At 40.5% G+C, this 24,409-nt stretch overlaps 1 protein-coding gene across 1 annotated transcript in view; it reads right to left on the reverse strand.

The window, feature by feature from the left end:
* plxnb1b (plexin b1b) overlaps positions 1 to 24,409 on the reverse strand; it is a 167,441-nt gene that overhangs the window by 78,093 nt on the left and 64,939 nt on the right. Inside the window, exons 2-6 of the mRNA XM_086039802.1 lie at positions 23,915 to 23,985; positions 21,583 to 22,750; positions 17,779 to 17,961; positions 2,427 to 2,555; positions 2,103 to 2,203 (exon numbers count right to left, since the gene is read on the reverse strand). Of these exons, the coding sequence (XP_085895928.1) occupies positions 2,103 to 2,203; positions 2,427 to 2,555; positions 17,779 to 17,961; positions 21,583 to 22,740 (1,571 nt within the window). The 5' untranslated portion in view covers positions 22,741 to 22,750; positions 23,915 to 23,985. The remainder of the gene's footprint in view (positions 1 to 2,102; positions 2,204 to 2,426; positions 2,556 to 17,778; positions 17,962 to 21,582; positions 22,751 to 23,914; positions 23,986 to 24,409) is intronic.

Genomic DNA, 24,409 nt, shown 5'->3' on the forward strand with positions numbered 1-24,409 from the left:
AATAATCACACATCAGTAAAAGGGAAACCAATGGACAATTTGGCCAACGTTACCCAAGTAGCAGTTCTCCCTACACATAAATGTTTGGATGGTAATGGCCACTGCTTTGAGCACCTCTTGTAATTGTAGAGGCCAAAGCTAACTGGTATTGAATAAATGTGGTATTGAAATATGTATGCAAGTTTTCCTTTTGATGATGTGTGCATACATTATTTTGGCTGACTCGGGGACTCTGTACATTAGGAGTGTGACAATATCTCGATATGGTGATTCATCACAATGTTTTGTCTTCCAATCAATTATCGATAAGCCTCCACCAAGTATCGATATTTTAAATTAATATACGGCCACTGTAAAGGCTCCTTCGTTGTTCATTGCTTATTGAGCAATGACTTGGTGGTCCACTCGGGGCGTGCCTGACGGGAGCGGCGGAGAAGCGGACGGAAGTAGCCAGGCGAAGAAGACAAACAATGGGAGAGAACATGACTGAAGCAAGCCAAAGATCTTAGTTAAACGATGTGTCAGCATATTGTACAGCAACACCCAGCAACGCTCCATTCTGTGGTGCCGCCACTCACCACATACACAATTAATAGGTTTGACAACGCCGTGCTTCAAGTTTAGAGCGAAAAGAGCTTTAAGAGCCACATGAAACCAGAAATGAGCCGCAGGTTTGCCAGGCCTGATTTAGCAACTCCATAGTGGCGAATGCTGCAACTGCAGTTAAAATACATTGCTGCCGCAGACATCATTCGTGCTGTGTTGAGCAATACCAATCACTCTGGCTAGAGTTGGGCAACAAATTAGTTGGAGGCGGGCGCCTCACAATTTTGAACGTAGGAAAAACCCTGAATACATTGAGTCATTGATGCCAATGCAATAGCCTTAGTAGACCTACCGTAATTTTAATTGACATTACATAGTTGCCACCAACATCAACACAACAGCATCCTGAAATCATATTCATTCGCTAATTTAGGATGCTAACAAACCGCTAGTTAATTACGCCGTCATTGTATGATATGCCACAAGTCTCCGGCAGTAGTGGCTAGCAGCTAGCTGGTAGCATTAGCAACAAGTACCCGGCTTGGAGTCCAAGTTACTTCTTTTTTAATATTGTGGACCTAGATTACTTTGTAATGAACTCTCCATGTAGGAAGAAGGAAGGAAATGTGCCTTATATTGTACTTTGAGGTCTTTTTCACTATGAAAAAAAACGAAATAAAACTTTGTGTTCATTTACTTTATAAAACACTTTTGCTCATTAAATAATATTAAGAAAACATTCAGCTCACAATATCTGGCAGGATGCCTTGTTATTTTATACATTGTACCACATATAAAATAAGAATGTATCCTGCCTTATATTGCGTTTAGTTGTGTTTTTAAATCCTAAACGGCCATATCATACATTAGGAGTTGATTTTTATTTTTTTTTAATGGGCAAAGGGATTTTATAATATTAATGAATACAAAGTTATATTAATCTTTTTTTTTTTTTGGGCTGATCTGAAAAACAATCAGATCCGTGACAGATCCAAACCGTGGCTTTTGTGATCTAATACACATTGTAGATTGCAGTATGTAATCACTGCGTACAATCAACAATACATAAACAATGAGGGAAGCATCCAAATGGCTCACAAATAAAAACAAATGAAAAATTGTCATCTCTCCCAGGGAGTGTGATGCCCCATAGATAAGCTTGTATGACCTCTTGATGCCTGGAAGCTCAAGGAGCTTGAATGATGTCTTTCTAAACCAGAAAGGCTCTTGCTCTGACAAAGGGAAATTGTCCTCAAAGTCTGAAAAAGACTGACTGAAAGTTGTGGCTGATGAAGTTAAGCACAATGTACATATCGTAACTTTGCTAGCTACCCTGACCATCATATGTTGCATACATTTTGGTGGTGGTTGTCAAGGACGAAATGTAGATTGGAGAGTGGTGTTGTAAATCAAATTTCTTGATAATTAAGTGATGTCCCTTGTATTTCTGTCATTACCGTGGACAAAAACAAACATCGATTAAATCAGACAATACTCATTTGTTAAGGAACGCTGTACTTGGTCAATGAATTGTTTTAATAAGGAGTGCATATTACCTTCCCTCTAGGACACACCAGCCACAGTAGGGATCATGGGCCTGCAGGCAGGAGTGACAGTCAGGGTGCTGCAAGCATTCAGCTACTGGTCTCTTTTGCAGCTGGAACCAGAACAACACCTCCAAGTTCAGCTATGCAAAGCATTCATAATAGGCTCCCGTGAAACAGAATGAATGACACACTTTAACCCAGAACAATGAAGGATATCTGGATTACAAACCAAAGCATTCCTCCCAAAGGTTTTCTCTTTAGGTTTAGTCTTTCAAACAAGGAAGGTTGGGTGAGAAAAAAGGCACAGAATATTGCAGCAACTTGTGCGTTTACCATGTTATGTGTCATGATGAATAGATGTTGCTCCTCTTCATCCAAGAGAAGGTCTGAACTGATGGCTGTGTTCTGCTGAATGGAGTTTATGGCATATTCCTCCACCTCACCGTTTGGCCCAAGGAACACCTGAGGAATGCAAATGCACGTAGACAAATGGTCGATCAAAATCACTTATCAATTTTCCAACAAAGTGATGTGTGACCATACAAACTACCTACATTATTCATACCCTGACCAAATCGAAATAAATTTGTGATTTTTACAAATGTATTTGTTGAATGCCTCCTCCCTGAGCTGTTATCTTATTGTGGTGGAGGGGTTTGTGTGTCCCAATGATCCGACGACCTAAGTTGTGAGGGGCTTTATGCCTCTAGCAGTGTCATCCATGGACAAATTGATTTAAAGATAATTAGTGCTGCATAGAAAGAACCTAAAACAACTGTTCGTGACATCACCAACCAAGCCCAGTGGACATGAGTGAAGGTCATCAACATGAACAAAAGAATAGATGCTTCACTAGAAGAAGCTAACCACTCATTTGCAAGAAATGACTTCAAACACTCAAACACACTGTCAAAACCACAAAGGACTTCACTAGGTGCAAGACAGAGATTTTAGACGGGCCCAACTCAGTCGTAAAACTGAATGGCTGAATGACACAACCAGTTTCATCAAACAACGAATGGAAGAGGCTGTGATGAATGCCTGGAAAAGCATCACAAAAGAAGGTTTGGTGATGTTAATTGGACAGATTTAATGTGCTGAGTTAAAGGGACAGTGCGGGATGGCCACGTTTTCACTAACAAGTTCATTTTATATATTTTTTGATCAGGAAAAAGAAAAAAGTTGTCATTTTCTATTTTATCAATAAATTTGGGAGAAATTAGGAAATCTACTCTATGAATAATGCCTCTTGTTAATGAGCACCGTTCTATCCTTGTTCGGCCGGAGTCACGCGAGGGACAGATTTCAACCTCAACCTAACCTCTCCGTGGCTGATTTATATGAGAATGAGGAAATGTGGAAGTCAGCAGAGCTACATAGGCTGGAACCAGCGCACACTGCTTCTTTGCTTAAAAAAAATAAAACACTGCTTCTTTGATCACGGTTAGGACGGGCGAGGCATTAAACACCAGTCAGGATATTTACAGAGACTGAAGAGGAAATGAGTAGACGTGCACATTTATTTGGATGAGGAGTGCCTCAGATTTTCGGCTTACAACACGCCGTCCAATTTGGAAAGTAACAGCCGAAATGGCACGTTCCAATGCGGCCACACTCTCGGCTGTGCAGTCAGCCTCGCTGAAACTTTTCATTCGCTGTTCGATGAGGGCTTTTGTCACTCTCAAGCCGCTTCACTCGGGCAGAAGGGGGCTGCAAGCAAAAAGCAGAGACACCACGCGCGACTGCTTGCGAGGCGACATGAAGACACAGGCTTATCTTCACCTCCACACGCCGGGCGGACAGTAAGGAGCTAATGTTGTTGTGCTAACGCCTTTTGTTTTAACGGCCTGAAGCTAGTTGTTGCTAAACTTCCGCTGTCCAAATCCTACCTTTAACCGGGGAGGGAAGCGGGGGGCTACAATCTGCCTGCTGCTGCTGCAAGCCGCGTCTCTCTCCCTCCTGAGACACCAGTTTAGCGTCGCTAAATATCAGAAATATAACCAGTCGGGGTTCGTGAGCGCATTCATGCTCTTGTCCGCTTCAGCTTGTGAAAGTGGAGGAGCAATCGCCATGGTATTTTTGATTTTGTGGAGGTGATCATGATGAGATCCTGTTTTATGTCAATAAATCCAAACTATTGTTCAGAACACTTTTATACTTTCACAGTTTGAAGTGGACAAGAGTAGTAATGTGCATTTGCATTTTGGTGGCGATCGTTCACCGTTTTAGACAACAGAACTGACAAAGCGAGCAATATTACCAAGCATGCCTTCCTCGCGTGACGTAGACCGCTCTGACCGAAAACATAACACAAGGGCGTGGAAATTTGTCGTAAACCAAATTTAAAAAAAGACCTTAAATCACTACAGAGTCTTTTGAGGTGGGCATTTTAGTACTCATGTCATTTTTACATGCAAACCTATTATATAAGTGCCAATGTGAAGCTCACCTAAGTGTCCCTTTAATGCAAGCAAAAGGTTTCTCACCTAAATATTGAGCCTTATATTCACTTTTGCTCAAGTAAAAAGTAGGGTTGCATTTCAAATGATGCTACATTCTAAATTCTCAATTATCAATGACATCATATGTGAACACCTGGCAATAAATAAATAAATTAAAAGAACAATAATAGTGAACAATATGACAAATAAAACAAAATAAAATCTCAAATAATTTGCTCAATGTGTTCTTAGCTACTTAAAGAGGAGTCAACCCAACATATTTTTTTTTAATAATAGGTTCTAGGCAAACCCATTAATTGAAACAAGGCATTCTGATAAAGATTGCATTTGTGGAATAAACGTTAATCCACCTGTTTTTAGCCAGCTCTGGTTGCGGGCATTTTGTCACTTCTGTTGATTGAAAATGACATCACAACTGCTCAGGACTCAGACATTTTCTGGACTATAAGCCGCTACAGAATTTCCAATACTGAGTGGAGCTACAAACCGGACCGGACCTACTTCCTCCTTTGTGTGCGCCGGATATTTTCACGTACTATAAGCCGCTACAGAATTTCCAATACTGAGTGGAGCTACAAACCGGACCCACTTCCTCCTTTGTGTGCGCCGGATATTTTATAAAAACTCAGTCCGTTGTTAAATTTTCTTCCTTTGCGATCATGGGTGGCATTGCTGCACCCCCTAACACAGCAAAGGTTCACCATGTTTATATGTTTTGGCCGTCTAAATCAAGCAAGAAACACAGCGACACAGTTCGTCTTGCGTGTAACAACAGTAGTCTCGTGGCCTCCAGTGCGCTCCCAATATACTACCCCGGTAGCGACATCAGCGATGACGAGCCGTGCACGGGCCTATTTTTCAACATAGATAGCTGCGGCTTACATAAAAGTGCGGCTTACATATGGGTTTTTTTCATTATTATTATTTTTTTTAATAGAGTGGGTGCGGTTTATATAAAGGTATGCCTTATAGTGTGGAAAATACGGTACATTATAAATGTGTAGTTTTGCCATTACAACATTAATAGAAAATATGTCAAGTGAGAAAGACTGACTTTGTATTTTATTTTAAACTGGATTGATGTTCAGTGAAGTTTAGAACACTGTCTTTTTTTTATAATAAAGAAGTAGCCCATTTATGTTAAGTGAACTCGAGAAAATACTTTTTTGAAATTAAAATAATTATGGTCAGTCAAAAGGTTGTCTTTAATTTTAAGGTTAATAAAAACACTATATTCTTAAATGTCACTGTTAACTCATTAACTGCCTGACATTTTCAGACCATCCTTTTCCCTAATGTTTGAAAAAATTTGAAAAAAATATAAATAAATTCCTGGGATTGAATGGCTGGACCATAAAAATACACGTACATTCGTCAATGGCATTGAATGAAATAAAAATGCACTTCCAATTAAGTTGCAAAACGGGTGTCATTTTTACCTTAAGCAGGGTTGTAGAGATCTGTTGAATGTAAAGTAACTTGAAATCTAATTTACTTTTGCAATCAAGTAATCCGTCAAGTATCCAAGTTACTTTTGAAAGCAAGTAATCAGTAAAGTGTGGCAACACTGGTAATCATGATGTCGCTCCGGAGTACAAGTCGCTCCAGAGTACAAGTCGCACCAGCCATAAAATGCATAATAAAGAGGAAAAAAACATATATAAGTTGCACTGGAGTATAAGTCGCATTTTGGGAGGAAATTGTGCGCTTAGCACACCTCATTTCCACCAAGCTACGATGGTAACATTTAGCTAACATTCACACATGTAGCATACAAGAAAGTTACTGTACGATAACTTTAACCTCACCAAAACGGTTGTAAATCGATTAAATAAGTATTTTATTTATCCCCGACAATGTAGAATGTTTCCAAGTCTCCAAAAGTACTTATGCATTCGGTCGTAATTATGTCTTCGTCTCCTCTGATCTCAGCTTCTTGTACGTGTGTGGCTGCATGATGCAATACCACAGCCAGAGGCAGGCAACTGCTGTCGCTAATGCTAATAGCGATTGCTAATTGTTAGCATGTCTGCCTGTTTGTGGTTCGTTCTTGTTCAACCATAGTCTGAAACTAACTTAGACAATTGTGTGTAGTGACATTTATATACGAGCTGAATTGTGAATGATTGTAGGTTGTTGACTGAACATACTAATCGCTAACGCTAATGCTAATCGTGATCGCTAATCGTGAGCAAAGGACCATCTTGTTCATGTCTATGAAATAATAATAAGAATAAGAAGGCCTTTATTGATCCCACAGTGGGGACATTTTCAGCCTTACAACAGCAAGGATATAGGTCACACAGAGATAGCGGCATAATGTAGCCATTAATGTATAACATTAACGGCAAACATTCAGGATCAAACCTATGTAAATATACGCAGTAGCTATGTGTATATAAACATGTATATGTAATGCATAGATAGATAGTATTTTCTGTTTCTTGTGCAGTTTCACAATATAAACAGGCAACTTCTCTGCACATCTAGAATCTGTGGCGTTTGTTTGTGAATGTTTAGCTGTTTGGATAAGCTGGCTTCCTCGACTAGCAAGGCCTTAACAGTCAAATTTTCTTTTTATCATACCATTTTAATAACAAAACATTAGACTTTAACCGTTTAAATTATTCATGCATTTTAATAGCTTTTAGGATGTATCTTGTGTTTCTTTATGTGGGTTACAATAACGAAAAATGATATAGAAGTAATTGTCATGGCTTGTTAGTGCTGACTTGTATTTATGATGTATTTGTATTTATGATGTTTTGTCTCCCTCTGCAGGCGCTTTAGCGCTAAAGCGCCTGCAGAGGGAGGCAAAACATCATAAATACAAGTCAGCACTAACAAGCCATGCAAGTAATAATGTGTTAATAATTTCACACATAAGTCGCTCCAGAGTATAAAATTGCACCCCCGGCCAAACTATGAATTAAAAAAAAAAATGTGACTTATAGTCCGGAAAATACTGTAATTGTATGTTTTCATTTAACTTTATAAGAAATGCTGCTGAGCTTGGGAGCTCCCTGTACATATTAGAATTTTAAAACTAAGATGTCCAATTTTCTAAGATATAAAAAAAAACTTTAACAGATTGCACATTACAAAATCTGTTTAATAAACATGTGCCTAAAGTCATATAAACAGTGAAAAGCTGGAGTTTTTATTATTCTAAAATTATATACCGATTTTTTTTTCCTTTATTTACGCATATTGATATCCGCTTCAAATATCGGAGGAAACCCGAGCAGGGGCGGAGCCCTGGGTGGGCCTGGGTGTGCACAGGCTTTGCGTTATCTCGCAATTTTTGCGAGGGAACGCAAATCTTTGCGAGGGAACGGAAAGTTGTTATTTTTTTACTTCCATGTCACCTTAGGGGCTCCGTAAATTACAATACAGTACAATACAATAAAATTGGGAGCACTGATAGTGTAGTGGTACACACGCCTGAGTTGTGTGCGGGCAGCGTGGGATCGATTCCCGCTCAGTGACGGTGTCTGTGTGTGCCCTGCGACTGGCTGGCGACCAGTTTGGGGTGTAGTCTGCCTTTCGCCCATTGTCGGATGGGATAGGCTCCAGCAATTCCCCGCGACCCTGTACAGGATAAGCGGTTTGGAAGATGACATGACAATAAAATTGCCATTAACAGGATGTGACTGCAGGTGGAGGAGTTCAACAGGCGAGGGCGCTATGCAGTAGGTTAAGCACTAGGCGTTGCATTGGGCGGTATGCGGAAATACAGCAATAAAAGAACGTTAACTGACAAGCTGGAGTGGCAGCGGGCAGTAAAATAAAGATAACTACTTTATTTTCTCTTGGTTCTGTTCCGTTTTAATCAGCACAGTTAGGAAAGAATCTGTTCAGGTTCATACATGTACATTTACAGTTCAAAATCGTTCAGTAAATGCAATAAATATCTAATTTTTCAACATAGGTGCGGCTTATATATAGGTGCGGCTTATATGTTTTTTTTTTTTTTTTTTTTTTTTTTTTTTTTCAATATTTAGAAAAAATTGAATGGGTGTGTCTTATATAAAGCTGCGTCTTATAGTCCGGAAAATATGGTAAAACATTTTTTAAATAGGTTAAAAAAAATTATAATTATCAATATTGACTGATGTGAAATACTTATATTGTGAAACATTTTTCATCCATATCCCCCACCTCTACTAAGAAGATTATATTAAAAACAATTTTTTTTAATTTTTACACTGACCAATTTATTTCACACTTTCATAGTTGCGTTGACCTCTTATTAAAGCTATTAAAGTATAGTATTATGTTGAATAAAATAACCTACATTCAGCTATTTTTCTTCAGTCCTTATTTTCAAAAGTAAAAAAACTAAAAAAACTGAAAATTAAAATTCAATATATATAGATAGACAAATATGAAATAGTTATACATGATATACTTTTCAGTCATTCAGTCACGTTTCAGCCCAGCCTTAATGAGACTTGAAGAATATTTTGTTGGCAAAAATAAAACATTTTGACACAGGAGGGTTTTGAGTAATAAATAAGATCCTCATCCAAAACGGCATTCTTTAAAGCACCCTTTCTGCACTGGGCTGACCTAAAACAAAACAAAACAAAACCGTATAATGAAGACTTTATTTTTCTCTCTTTGACGCAAGCATAATCTCAATTTGTACTTTTATTATCTGGAATTGTCTCAACAATCACAGCAAATTACGTTTATCTGACAGGAAGCTACCTACAGTATGCACATAGTGACTACGTTTACATGCAGTCAGTCAGAATTCGGGTTAAAATCAAAATTCAGATTACTGAAACCTTCGGAATAACCTGTTCACGTTGATAGTTACCCCCAAATTTGAATAACCCGATTTAAACTGCAACGCACGGATGTCATGACGCAGATAGACACCATTTCTGCTTACTTTCTAACGTCAATAAATATTATATTCATGTCACTCACCACAGGAATAAAGCAGACAGTTTCTCCTCGCTCCAAAAGTGTGCCGCTGTGCTGCATCTTAGTCTCGCAATGATTGTTCACCTCTGCTTGTGTATTCCCGGCTAGTGTGATTTTTGCCGTAGAGACAGAAAATACCGCCGCAGGGAAATGAATGTTTTCAGGTCGGCTCACTATGGCGGGAATGAGGTGCACTCAAGTACTTCCTGTACTACAAATACCTAGATTCCTTGCGGATAGAGCATAGCATGTGTTTACATAGCCTTTAAAAACCTGAATATTGCCAATATTCGGGTTTCAAAAAGGTGATTGCATGTGAACGTAGTCAGTGACATGAGTGTTTACCAATAAGCCAGACTGACTGGGCACCCACTGACTAATTTTCATTGCAGGGCCATAACAAGTTCCCAGTATTTAAACACTCTACTTTGCTAATTGTTCATGACTGCAAATAACTGGAATCACTGGTGGCGTAGTGAGGCATCATGGTCTAAAAATCCATTACATTGCTAGGTTCTGCTGTCTTCTACTCAACTTCACACCATTCTGAATGTGGCTTTCAGTTAGGAAGTGGATGCTTCTACCAGTCAACTGTGGGTATGCACAACAAGAGTGTGGAGCTCTGCTGGCTGGCCATGCTGAGGAATGGGTGCTTTGCAACCTCTGAGTGATGTAATCATGTGAATGGGTGCCATTGTACTACTGCTGCTTGGACAGGGGTCTCAACCACACACCACAAAATGACACAGAGGGCCATGTGTCTGCAAACATGCAAACTGCAAAAAAAAAAAAGTACATTTCTGATCTAGCTAATGGTTTCCAAAAACATCGTTGCTCCGCTCAGTGTGTGAATGGCTTTCAGGCCCAAATCATATACTGTTTAATTAATAAGATAAGATAAGATAAGAAGATAAGAATGCCTTTATTGATCCCACAGTGGGGAAATTTTCATTGTTACAGCAGCAAAGATATAGGTCACACAGGGGCGGCGGCATAATGTGGCCATTAATGTATAACATTGACGGCAAACATTTAGGATCAAACCTATGTAAATATACGCAGTAACATGTGTATATACACATGTATATACACACCAACCTACATCTACATAAAAAATATGAGAAATACTCATTTCGGCCTGTACATAGTACAGAGGAAAAAATACTCTTAAGTGACAGTGCTGCAGTGAAATGTAAGGAACAGCACAATGAAAATTGAAAATGTAAATAAGATGACATTTTGTCATTACGGCAACTATTACAAACCATTTTTTTCATGCTTCTCAACCACTTTAATGATGTTTCACCAAGATCCGCAACATGACACACCTTTTGTCTCCTTGTGCCTCACCCTGAACTCCCTCTGAACCCAGAAGAACACTAAGCATAAATTACCTGTTTGTACTCATCTGTGAGGTCAGTTCACCACATCTCTTTTAAAAATCAGGGCTACCACAATCTGAACTGCTATAATTCCTGGGCAGATTCACATGAGTTTATTTAATGACATAATTTAAAGAGATGGAGTAGTATCGTAGTGGAAGAATAGAAAAACGGCGAACACAGACAGACTTGATTATCTGAGGGAAATAAACATTCTCTTGCTGCAGGAGAAAACTGGTATTATATGCTTCATGCGAATGCTGAAAAATTATTTACCTGTAGATTAATATCCTATTCAGTTATGAATATACAATAATCACCATCTATCTATTCTCTGAACCACTTATCCTCACATGGGTGGCGGGTGTTCTGGAGTTTATCACAGCTGTCATTAGGCAAGAGGCAGGGTACACCATGAACTAGTCGCCAGCCAATCACATAAGCAGGAAAATTGGCAATTTACAATGCGTTTTGTCAGTAAACAGTCATGTACATTTAACATTTTAAATCCGTTAGCCATGGATTGGATTGCCCCCCGGCTTGGCGCCTGTACATGGGGGTTTACTCCGGTAGACGAGAGGGTAGCCTCCCTCCGCCTTAGGGTTGTTGGACAGGTCCGGACTGTTGTTTGTGCTTAAACACCAAACAGCAGTTCAGAGTACCCACGCTTTTTGGAGTCCTTGGAGGGTGTGCTGGAGACCCCCAGGGGACTCCATCTATCTGCTGGGGACTTCAATGCTCACATGGGCAATGACAGTGAGACCTGGAAAGGTGTGATTAAAAGGAACGCCCCCCCCCCAATCTGAACCCGAGTGGTGTTCTGTTACTGGACTTCTGTGCTTGTCGTGGATTGTCCATAATGAACACCATGTTCAAACATAAGGATGTCCATATGTGCACTTGGCACCAGGACACCCCAGGCCGTAGTTCGATGATCGACTTTGTAGTCGATGGTGGGAGAAGATGCCGGTCTGACCTGGTAGACCCAAACGTATTGTGAGGGTTTGCTGGGAACGTCTGGCAGAATTTCAGAAGGGCTTTCAACTCCCACCTCCGGCAGAACTTTGCCCACGTCCCGGGGTCCTCGAGGGTGCATGGGAGTTCGCCCAACCAGTCTACATGTGTATTGTGGACTTGGAGAAGGCATTTGACTGTGTCCCTCTGGGAATTCTGAGGGGAGTGCTTCGGGAGTACAGGGTACCGAGCCCCCTGATAAGGGCTGTTCGGTCTCTGTACCACCGATGTCAGAGTTTGGTCCGCATTGCCGGCAGTAAGTCGGATTCATTTCCGAGGTGGGTTGGACTCCGCCAAGGCTACCCTCTGTCACCGATTCTGTTCATAACTTTTATGGAAAGAATTTCTAGGCACAGCCGAGGTGTCGAGGGGGTTCGGTTTGGTGGCCTCGGTATTGCAACTCTTCTTTTTGCAGATGATGTGGTGCTGTTGGCTTATTCAAGCCGCGATCTCCAACTCTCACTGGAGCGGTTTGCAGCCAAGTGTGAAGCGGTCGGAATGAAAATCAGCACCTCCAAATCTGAGACCAGTCCTCAGTCGAAAAAGGGTGGCGTGCCCTCTCCAGGTCGGGGATGAGATTCTGGCCCAAGTGGAGGTGTTCAAGTATCAAGTGGGTCTTGTAAGAGCTCGGATACAAGCGGGAGCAATGGGTTTGCTTCGCAGGGTGTCCGGGCTTTCTCTTAGAGATAGGGTGAGAAGTACGGCCATCGGGAGGGACTCAGAGTCGAGCTTCTGCTCCTACGCGTTGAGAGGAGCCAGTTGAGGTGGCTCGGGCATTTGATTAGGATGCCTCCTGGATGCCTCCATGGTGAGGTGTTCTGGCATGTCCCACCGGCAGCAGGCCCCGAGGACGACCCAGGACACGCTGGAGAGACTATGTCTCCCGGCTTGCCTAGGAACGCCTTGAGATCCCTCCGAAAGAGCTGGAAGACGAGGCTGGGGAGAGGGAAGACTGGGCTTCCCTGCTGAAGCTGCTGCCGCCGCAACCCAACCTCGGATTAGCGGCAAATAATGGATGGATGGATGGGTGTCCAGGCTCTCCCTTAGAGATTGAGTGAGCTTCACAGATGAGCTGCTGCTCTTCCACATCAAGAGTAACCAGATAGGGCATTTAGCTAGGATCAGTGTTGTTTTTGGCAGGCATTTTAGTTTTCGTCACATTTAGTCATTCCTATTAGTGATAGTTTAAGTCTAGTTTTAGTCGACAAATACTTAAAAAGGTTTTAGTCCAGTTTTAGTCGACGAAAACTCCCCAAAAATGTTTTAATCTAGTTTCCCTAAATTTAGTCGACGGAAATTCAAAAAGGTTTTAGTTCGTTTTAGTTAAAAATAGGCATACAATGTTTCGTACATGGCGGCACGGTGGTCGACTGGTTAGCACGTCCACCTCACAGTTCAGAGGTCGTGGGTTTGATCCCGGCTCCGGCCTCCCTGTGTGGAGTTTGCTTGTTCTCCCCGTGCCTGCGTGGGTTTCCTCCGGGTACTCCGGTTTCATCCCACATTCCAAAAACATGCATGGTGAGTTGATTGGACTGTCTAAATTGCCCCTAGGTGTGATTGTGAGTGCGGATGTTTGTCTCTGTGTGCCCTACGATTGGCTGGCAACCAATTCAGGGTGTCCCCCGCCTACTGCCCAACAGACAGCTGGTATAGGCTCCAGCACGCCCGCGACCCTTGTGAGGATAAGCGGTATGGATAATGAATGAATGAATGAATGAATGTTTCGTTCATACATTACGTACATAAAGGAATTAGAGCTGTCCCGACTAGTCGGCATAGTCGACGTGGCTGATGGTGTAAATACGTCGGGACGCACAACATACTGTCGACGTCAAGTGTCAATGACGTACGTCGGAACGTATGTACGCTTGAGTGTCGATGACGTAAATACGTCAACACGTGCATTGCATCAGTTGCCAACAACGCGCGTACTGCTAAAAAAGCGGACAAAAACGTCCAAAGTATGGACATACTTCAAAGAAAGGTCGAGCGAGTTGGTCGACTGCACCCTCAGTAAAGCTGAGTTGGCGTTCACGGAGCTATTCCACTCCAGTCAAATTGTGCTGGTGCTTGTAGGTAATGTTACGTTAGTTCCGCTGCTTTATGTATCTATAAACACGCGCCATCAGTTATCTGCTCTGGAAAGCTCTCTGTGGGCACTGGGCACAGCACAGCATGGGGACCGTATTTAGGATGATGTCCTGTTTCTGCTGCTTAAACAAACAACAACAACAAAAAAAAACCTAGAGGAAACACTGGCCTGCTAACCATAGTCCGTGACTGTACTAATATATAATGTGTGCTTTTTCATTGTTATAATATTTAAGTATGCACTGCTTTATCTGTTTCAGGTTTAAGCAAACTGATATTTATTTTTTAGTTATTTATTTTTGTTAATTGTTTTACTTGGGCTGTTCACACATGCACGCACCAGGGGGGGAGCTATGGGTGGGATTGGGTGCGCACAGGCCCCGCCCAGTTTGACAGACTGCTCAATCTACCCTGTGAGATTCATGAAAAAAATACTTTCAATTTTTTTGTAAATTACAAAATTATTTTTGAATTTGTGTTTTGTTGTTTTTATTTTTTTCATTTTATTGACTATTAAGAATGGCATAATTGTGGTTGTCTAAGGAAGATCTGAACTTCATATTATTCAGTTTGTCATTTTATTTGAATATACGATGTGTCGGGACAGGAGGATTGTGTTGGGACAGGAGGATTGTGTTCAGTGAGAGAAATATTCAGGCCCACCCTGATTTTTCCAGGCCCACCCATTAGCCACGTTCTGGGCGCCCCTGGCACGCACACATTGCTTCATCGTTATGTATCGATAAATACCTCATTCATGTTCACACGTCCTGATGCCTTCCTAATAGAGTTTTTTTTTTACTTTAATAAACAAAGAATTTAAATAAGCTTTCAGAAGTGTTTTTTTTTTTTTTTAATTAGATTAGTCGAAAAATGAATAGTTGGACTAATCGACTTATTGTAAAAATAGTCGATAGATTAATCGGGAGAAAAATAATCGTTTGGGACAGCCCTAAAAGGCATACATTTTTTAACTGATTCGTCAAAAAATGTACCGGTAAGTACTTTGGCGGCTAACCGCATTGCTAAGGCTAAAAAGTCATTCAATATTGGTGAAATAAAAAAACCTGTGGATTCGCGTTTATTATTGTACACACACACACCCACACACACACACACGCACACACACGCGCACCCCCCCCCCCCACACACACACACACAAACACGCACATGCGTGCACACACCCCCACACACACACACACACACACACACACACACACCAAGGCGGACCAACCGGTCCGTGGTAGAAAATTGGTTGGGGACCACTGCCTTAATCTACTTTTAATATTTGACTTTACACACAACAACCGAATGAATTGACCTTAGCCTCGATGTTAGCTCAACCAAAATAACTTATGCCCTAAGTCAGACCATTTGCGCCACGAGTTACGTGGAAATCTTCAAGCACAATGAAATTGATCACAAGCCGATTGTTGAATAACAGAGTGCAAGTAAATGTATACAGTACATTGATCCCTCATTCATCGCGGTTAATGGGGGGACAGAACCTGGCGCGATAGGTGAAAAAACACAAAGTAGCGTCGGATTTATTATTATTATTATGATTATTATTTTATATGATATTTATTGAACAGTTTTATTTTGGGGGGGATTTGCACCACTGTTACGCTGTTGTGAACTCCGACATGGTTCCCACACTTATAAATACTTGTTAAACAATCAATTTAACTATTAAAATGCAAAATGAAGAATATAAATACCAAGCTGTAGACAGCTTCAACCACGGCAGCTGACGATCACGACGAAACGTTCGCTAAAAACTACGTTAACGTTTTAATTTTAACCATAAAATTGACTTACCTTAACTAGAATGCCATAGTGTAATTTATCGAATCCTGCACTTTAAAACGCTTGTCGTCGTCGTGAAAAATGAAAGTAAAAGCGGACGCTTCTTCTTCTTTTTCTTCTCCTCCTACTTCATTAAAAAACGAAGAAGACGCATGGCCGCCGGGGGGATCATGCATTAACTTTGTCTTTGCACAATAACATCAATTAAGTCCTTTGAATAAAATGCAATGCGGGATTGTAGTTAAGGTAAGCTGTTTTAAGACAACCTAAGACAAAACTAACAAACACATTATTTGGCGATGTCTAAGTCGTTTGTGCCGCTGGCAGGCCGAGAGCGTGCTGCGCTGCGCTCACGACTTATAAACACAGCTGTTGTACTGTACTATCCGATTTTTACAAAACTTTATTAGAGCAAACACATCATTACAAATATGGAGGAGAAAGTAGCCGGCTTGACTCTGACTAAATCAACGGCACATTTGAATAGTGGACGAGACGAAGAGAGAGGCTGCGATGATGCGCAGTCAGCTCACGCACAGTACAGTGTGTGGAAGAAAGTACATCCACTTGTTCTCTCGTTGGTCGATCTCGCGCTGGGAACCAGTCACCGCCTTTTAAGAGTGCCTGCGGGTATGTACAAAGCCTCCGAGTCAAGTCATATCTTTGAAACAATGCGTCTTTCTGCAATATAGCTCCCGATATGGCTGTGTTTCATTTTAAATTTGTTATGAATGCTTCTGAAAAATTAGCGATGCACCGAGGGCGCGAAAGTTGAGGCGAGAAGTAGCGAGGAATCACTGTATATGTTAACAGGACGAGTTGGGACAAAATATCAGCGTGGTGAGCCCTCAGATGTCGCTAGAGACTTGTCATTCTTTCCACCTAGTTTGTGGCCACATTCACCGTTGCCGCTGTCTACAATGCATCGTGTTGTTCTTTCTGCTGGGTTGTACACAAAGTATGTGCATATCTTTCCTTCGTTTCCGACCACCAAGCCCATTTTCTGTCACTGTCGCCATAGTCCGTCAAAGGAAAGCGTGTCAGTGTGCGTGAGCCGAGACGAATGACCGCAGACCTCTTCGTGTTTTGTTGTGCTGGTGTGTGCGATGCGTTTGCCTTGTGTGCGCCCCCCGCGTTCTGTCCCGGCGGTGGGCATGCCCAAACGAGGATAGGTTGCACCAGCATTGCAATTTTTTTGAAAGACAGATTACTTGTACAATAGGAAGGGATGCCATAAATTTTGAACCTCTGACGGGACCACACGCTAACAATTTCGGCCTGTCTCGTCTCGTCACCAAAAATTCATGTACGTCACGTCATGTTTTCGTCATCAAAGAGCCACGTTTAGCTCGTCATGGTCTCGTTATCGTCATGAAAAAAAGGGGCGTTAACAAAATATTTTCGTCATTGTCATCGTTGACGAAAACAACACTGGTTAGGATGCCTCTTGGACGACTCAGGAGTGATGTATACCAGGCACATCCCACGGGGAAGAGGCCCCGAGGCCGATCCAGGACACGCTGGAAAGACTATGCCTGTTGGCTGGCTTCGGAACGCCTTGGGATTCCCCCTGAAAAGCTGGATGAAGTGGCTGGTGAGAGGGAAGTCTGGGCTTCCTTGCTAAGCTGCTGGCCCCGCGATTCCACCCCAGTTAAGCAAAAGGAAATGGATAGATGATCTGATTGAGTCAACCCACTCAATTCAGTCACCCCTGAATTGCAGAGGCACTTTCAGCTTGAAAGCTTCTGCTTGCACACACTAAATTTGGCTTTTTGTTTTTCAACTTCTTGACTAGTCAGAGAGTTTAGTACGTGAGAAAAGAACCCATAAAGATACAAAATAAGTATTGCAGATAGGACTGCCGTCCATACCGTCCTGCGTATCACAACTTTGGCTCTCCAAGAAACATAACACAATCTCAACATCAAAATATGTTTGTGTGAATGTGTTTATGTCAAAATGTTAAGGGGAAAGATGCGTGTGAAGATTTACCTTGTGCAGGTTCCCCTTGGAGTCTCCCAAGAATGCAATCGTATGCCCCGTCCTCATGCTCACTGCAACAGCTGTGAGTCGAGCAGAGGGGCTATCCAAAATGGTTTCAGCTTCTATGGCAATGCGACTACCCATGGGGCTGGGTGTGTGATCAGAGCCGCAAGGGTACCTATCGAGAGTGTTCTAAACGACAAGATATAGTCAGTCACTCAAGGGTCACTGCAACATTACATGAAATAATGGCTCAAAGAGTATGTACAGTTGAGTATCCAGTAACTTTTCAAAATACAATAATTTTCCGGATGCACTTGAAGTTTTGCTTTTAGTTTTTTTCTTTCATATGTGCGGCCCATTCCAAAGCGGCTCGGAGGTTGGGGACCACTGATTCATTGGACATACTTGCAAACATTCACAAACATTCACAGCGCATTGTGGAAAATATATGTGAATAGTCGATTGCCTTCTTTGAGAGTTAATTGGAGTCAAGAGTCAGCCCACCGACAGTCCAATCAATGTGACTAGATTACAAGTATTGGTTAAAGCTGCCCGGCCCTATAAACCCACACACCAGTTTTGAGTTCACTATTCTGTCATAGTTCTGATGTGAACCATGCAACGCACAAAAGAGCTCTTGCTATACCAAAATGTGCACAGTATGTTGATGAGGTCTGTCAATACAAATTTTAAATTGAACCAGAATCTGAATCATCTTTATTGGCCAAGTATGTTAAAAAAATCACAAGGAATTTGTCTTAGTTACTTTGAACCACTCTAGTATTACAGCAACAATCAATTATAACAAAGATGAATATTTAAAACGTAACACCTAAGACAGAGCGTCGTTAAGCAATGAAGTGGACCATTAGTGCGGTAGTAACACTGACAGCTGTGCAAAGATGATGCAGAGAATAGTCATGCAATTTAAAGTGACCAGTAGTCCAGTAATTATGATACAGCACAAGTGTGCAAATGATGCCTTTTGTTCTTGAGCACTTTAAGTGTCCAGTTATGTGGAATACTGATCACCCACAGTTATAAAAATAATGCAGAGTGCCAAGAAGACCTGTACAGTAATGAATACAGCAGAGATAGACAAGTATGTTTTTTTAACCACTTTAATCACAATTCAATCACTCTGAAAATCTGTTTTCAAACTTTACTGTAGCTCTCTCAGCACTTTGAATATACGTTATTTCATATTGTACCATTCATCCGCTCTGTAATTGATCTATTCCAAATTCTAACATTGGTTTCGAACATTTTTTTTTTCAATAAATAGAGGATGTCCTGTCTAGGTGTATGACAAAGTTCTGTTCCTTTGGTAGTGCGTACCACAAATTTGTATATCCGTAACTCTGAACCCTCTGTAGTCTGTCACTTACCTACACTAACACAGCCATAGTTAGTCATAACCACAATAAATATTAGTATTAGTAAATATTAGTAACAGTTTTAGCGTAGTCTATAAATATAAAGCGCCACACGCTTTTCACAATCTTGAAATGTCTTGTCGGAGCAATAGATACATTGAGATAATACCAGAGGATAACATTGTGTTGCTATACCATTTCATACGGAAAAAAAAAAAAAGAACTCTTCTTGTTCAGAATAGGGCTCACAGTACACTACTAATTGAAATGCTGAAGTTGTTTCTCCTTTGTATCGTGTGACTCACTATGTTTCACCATCACTATTGCTGAATGTAATTCTTATAAGACGGTGTGTGTGGTCTGGATTTATCTATCCTTGTCCAGTCTTGTTAGATGTTGCTCTCAACTTCAATTACAATGCTCAAGGTCCATCATTTCTATTCAATTACACTGATGCAGGAGCAGCTCCCCTCCAGCATTTTTGTAATGGGATGACTGGCTAGAGCTGTTCTACATTATTAATGTGAGGACAGAGGAAGGTGTGCAATCCAGACCAAGATGTTCACCTGGCATGAAGTAGTACTTTCATGTTAGCAAAAAGGTCAATCTAGTTTAGACTCACCTCAGTTGTTTTTTGGGACACTTACTAGCATTAGCATATGGGCATTCCAAACTACACAGATATTCAAGTAAGCAACATCATAGTAATCTACTTTAGAGGCAAGTAGACTCATTTTGGTTGTTGTTTCACGAACAAGAAGAGTCAACAGTTAACTTGACCCAACTTGCAGGTACCTTAGTTAACATATCATTGTGTTTACCATGGGACCACGCGCCATGAAAATTAAGTATATACAGTACTTTTGTTTTAAACTGGCTGGCCAAAGTAAATATATACATATACTGTATACATATATATATTGTATACATTCACATATACATTTGTGTATATATATATATATATATATATATATATATATATATATATATATACATATACATATATATATATATATATATATATATATATATATACATATACATATATGTACACACATATATATACATATATATATACATATGTATATATTAGGGATGTGCGCGACTAGTCGTTTAACCGTCTAATATTTATTAAACGTTTAGTAGTTTACTCGTCGGTTAAACGCTGCATTAAGAATCACACATCTTGGTCTCACGCCTCTGCCTCTGTCAACAAGCTGAGCACCAAGAGAGACATTAAGTTTGAGGAAGAAAAGTAAATTCTAAAGATGTCAAAGCTACCACGAAAAAAAACTGCACCGTTTGGGAGTATTTTGATGCAGCAGATGACAACAAGGCTTTGTAAGCATAAATTCGCTTACAACCACTCTCCCGGAGTGACGAGAAACCACATCCATATGGCCACGTACAAGTAAATCTAGTAGCCATAACCAAATGAAAGAGGAGATACTGCGAGCGTTTGAGCGGGTCAGCTATGTGGCCAATGCCTTAACTACAGACGGATGGACGACAATAGCCACCGAATCTTACATGACTATGACATGTATAACGTATGTAGACGAAAAACATCTCCACAGCTGTGTGCGTCATGCGCCTTGGAGGAAAGACACACAGCTGAAAACTTGGCTGCTCTCCTGCGGAGTGTGATGGGTACGTGGGCACTAGAAAATAAAGCCGTCGCCTATGTGCATGATAATGCACCTAACATATGGCGAATGAGACCCTGTTGGACTGGGAGTCGGTATCATTACTCATGACATTATTCCTAATAAATGCCATGCATTGCATTGGCAAATGTATCAGAAATGTATTTCTCTTTCAATTGTTCACTTTTATTCAGTCAAATGTTGTTACATAAATAGAATTTAAATCAACAAACTGTCCTTAATGTTTGGGCTAAAATAGCCCCTACTGTAAATACACAAAACATTTGCATTTTAAACTCTGAATTCAATATATATATATATATTAGGGATGGGACCCCGTATATATTAGCGCGAGTTTTGGCTCCTCTTTAGTGCCGCCGCCCTCCTCACCCGCGTCCAACAGTCTATATACATATACACATACATATATATATATATACACATACATATATATATATATACACACATACATATATACATATATATATATATATATATATATATATATATATATACATATACATATACATATATATATATATATACATATACATATACATATATATATACATATACATATACATATATATATACATATACATATACATATATATATATATATATATATATATATATATATATATATATATATATTCATATATTCACACACCCACGCACACACTTAAAAGAAGCAGAAGAATGGCAGAGTACATCTCAGCAATTGAGAGCATGATGACACTGCTTTCTTTTTGTTCTTTTTAATTTTAATTTTTGTTTGATTAACTCACCTCAAGCAGATTGACACATTTGGATTTGACTTCATATTCAATGTAGGCTGCCTCCATTCCAGACTCTCTGCCCATCTTTGTGTAACACAGGTCTCTGGTGGAGTTAATCCTGCGGTCCACATCTTCCAGGTTAAACATGCACAGGGCAGAGTCTTCACTGGGTCGATTTGATGAAGCCAACCGAGTCGAAAAAACACCAAGAACAATCTCAGACCCCTGACTCACTGTGACATCTTTGGAGAATCCCAGCTGGACTGCTTGAAGGAGATTATAATTTTTTCCTGCCCGCGAACGACATGTCAAGGGCACTTCCACATAAGAATAATAGGCTTGATCGTCCAAACATACACGAGAGATATAGGTGCGGTATTCGCGTGATTTTGACTTCAGATCTCGCCTGTAGAAGAGGAAGTACACATGATGATTGTGGGCAAAGGATGCAACAAAATGATGGTCATATTCAGAGAGGCGACCAGCCACAGCCAACTTCGCAGTTTCCTCATAAGAAAATATGGGTTCCTGGTCCAAATTTCGTGTGGCGATAGGTGGGTGGCTGCTTGTGTAGCCCCGCCCTACAAAAAGAACCGGCTGCCTGTGCGGATGAGATTGAACGATGAGGCCAACAGTACTAACATTGGGGTGATTAGCTGCTACGTACTGGGTATCCACTGCCGTCTCAGTGGAGAAAAGCACCCTGTTGACAGCATCAAGACTTCGTTTCTGGCAGATACCTTGGTTGACACTGCCGCAAGTAATGAGTTCCATGGCGTACGGGTTAATCAGCAAGAGCTTGTTGTGGTTGCTGGTGAGCTTTGCTTGAGGGCAGTTACTCTCTGTTACAGGAGGCAAGCACTCTCTGCTGTCTTTGACTGGTCCAGTGTGATCGTGGAGTTCAAGCTGCAGGAATTTGTTCAACTGAAACAAGTTGTCACAAGCTCCAACATAAACTCGACCCACATTGGGTTGAGGATGCAAGGCCAAATGCTCAAATTCTGTGTCATTCCGGATGAAGGTGGGATAAAAGGTAGATGCTGAGTCTGCTCCTTGCACAACAAACCCAGGCTTTGAGGTAAGGCCCCAGCCAGTCGCTAATAGCACAAGGGAAACCAGGGATCGCACTGCTGTCATTGGAAGACGACATATCACCCACGGTGGCATGGCAGCAGATCTAATTGAAAGAAAAAAAGAAAGAGCAGAATCTAAACATAACTTACATCCAATAAAAAACACAATTTGCAGCAGGCATTGGTCTCTCTAAGTTTCCTCCGCAAAACAAACAAATCAAACAAGAACTTACTTTCCTTATTAGTGTATTCAATTTTCAAATAAGGGAAATGAGAAAGCCCCTTGAAACATGAACCAGTGACCTGAATGAACTCCTTAGGACAGTCAACTACACAAACTGAAACCGTACTCAATACTATACTTAGGGCTGCTCGATTAAGCGATTTTGAACCGAAACCGAATTTTCTGGAAAAAACGATGTTAAAAACGTTCAAATCGGAACGTTCGATTTTTTTATTTTTGGTGTATGTAAGCCACCGTAGTTTCCTCTGCATTTCTGCTTCCTACAACCCGTGAGCAAGTAACTCAACGTCTGAAAGGCGTCACTTTTTTTCTCCTCTACAACGGACCCCTGGTCATGACTATGCATCTGTACTTAAGCTTGACGTTGTATTATTGAGTGACAGTTTTAAACTAATCATTGATTTATGTTTAAGTAAGACCAGGGACAAATGTGAAAGGCTAGTCATTAGATGGTTGGCAAAATGACTTGCTGACAGACTGTTTGGTTTACAGAATTGACTGTCTACCTTCTCTCATATTGATGATTTCGTTTCAGATGGTATATGCACTTTCTTCTTTCATTATTGGTTTAATCAAGAACAGATCTGAAATCTATTGTGTAAATAAAATGCTGTTAATCCCAATGGATTGTTCTGTGTGTATTAAGTTAAATTGACTGGCATTTTGAGTTCAAAGAAAGAAAAATTAAGATTAAATAAAAGACATTCAAAATACTTCATTTTTCATTATTTTTTATTTTACAAAGAAAATCGTAAAATCGGGTTCAAGAGAAAATAATATGGATTTTCTTGTTAGTCAAAATCGAACAGCCCTAACTATACCATATGTTTACGTAATATCTACAATTTATACTGAGTGGCACCCTTTTATGTTGGTATTCTTTCTGCAGATCAATTCTTTATAAATAATGAGGGGATAGTACAAAACAAATACTGTTGTGTTTTGAATTAAAGAAAATATCCTTTACAGTATTTTCATATCAACCTCAAGAAAAACAGTGTGATAAACATTTTTGACAACTCACCATTTGCTTTCTTTGGTGTTTTACAGGGGCATTCGACCTCTTAACCTTACAGCATTTGTTACGCACATAACCTGAAACACACAGAGAAAGACAACCTCAATTACATTTTTCTATTGATTAAAGCTGGCTTCCAGTATGAGTTCTGGCAGAAAACTCATGGTATAAACTTTGGACTCAAATCACTGAAATACGTTTTGAATCATTGCTGACCACAAGGCCGTGGGAAGCTTATTCCCATTCAAATTCCTGTCCCAATAACTAACAAACTACATCCTTTTTGCATGAAAAAAAAGGTCTAAGTATCGTCAATCCAAGAGGGCTTAAGTACCCTCCAGTGAGTTGGTCCCAGCAAAAGATGTTCACTCATTGCTAGGATACAATATACAAAAGGTCTTTAGTTTCTGTCCAAGCCAATACAAAAAAAGAAAAAACAAAAGGTCCAAAGAACCTGACTCTTTTGGGTTCCGTATGTTCAACAAATTCAGGGGCATCTTC

This window comes from Filicampus tigris, chromosome 9 (genome assembly GCF_054856515.1).
Source record: "Filicampus tigris isolate MCC_2025a chromosome 9, RoL_Ftig_1.0, whole genome shotgun sequence".
NCBI lineage: Eukaryota > Metazoa > Chordata > Actinopteri > Syngnathiformes > Syngnathidae > Filicampus > Filicampus tigris.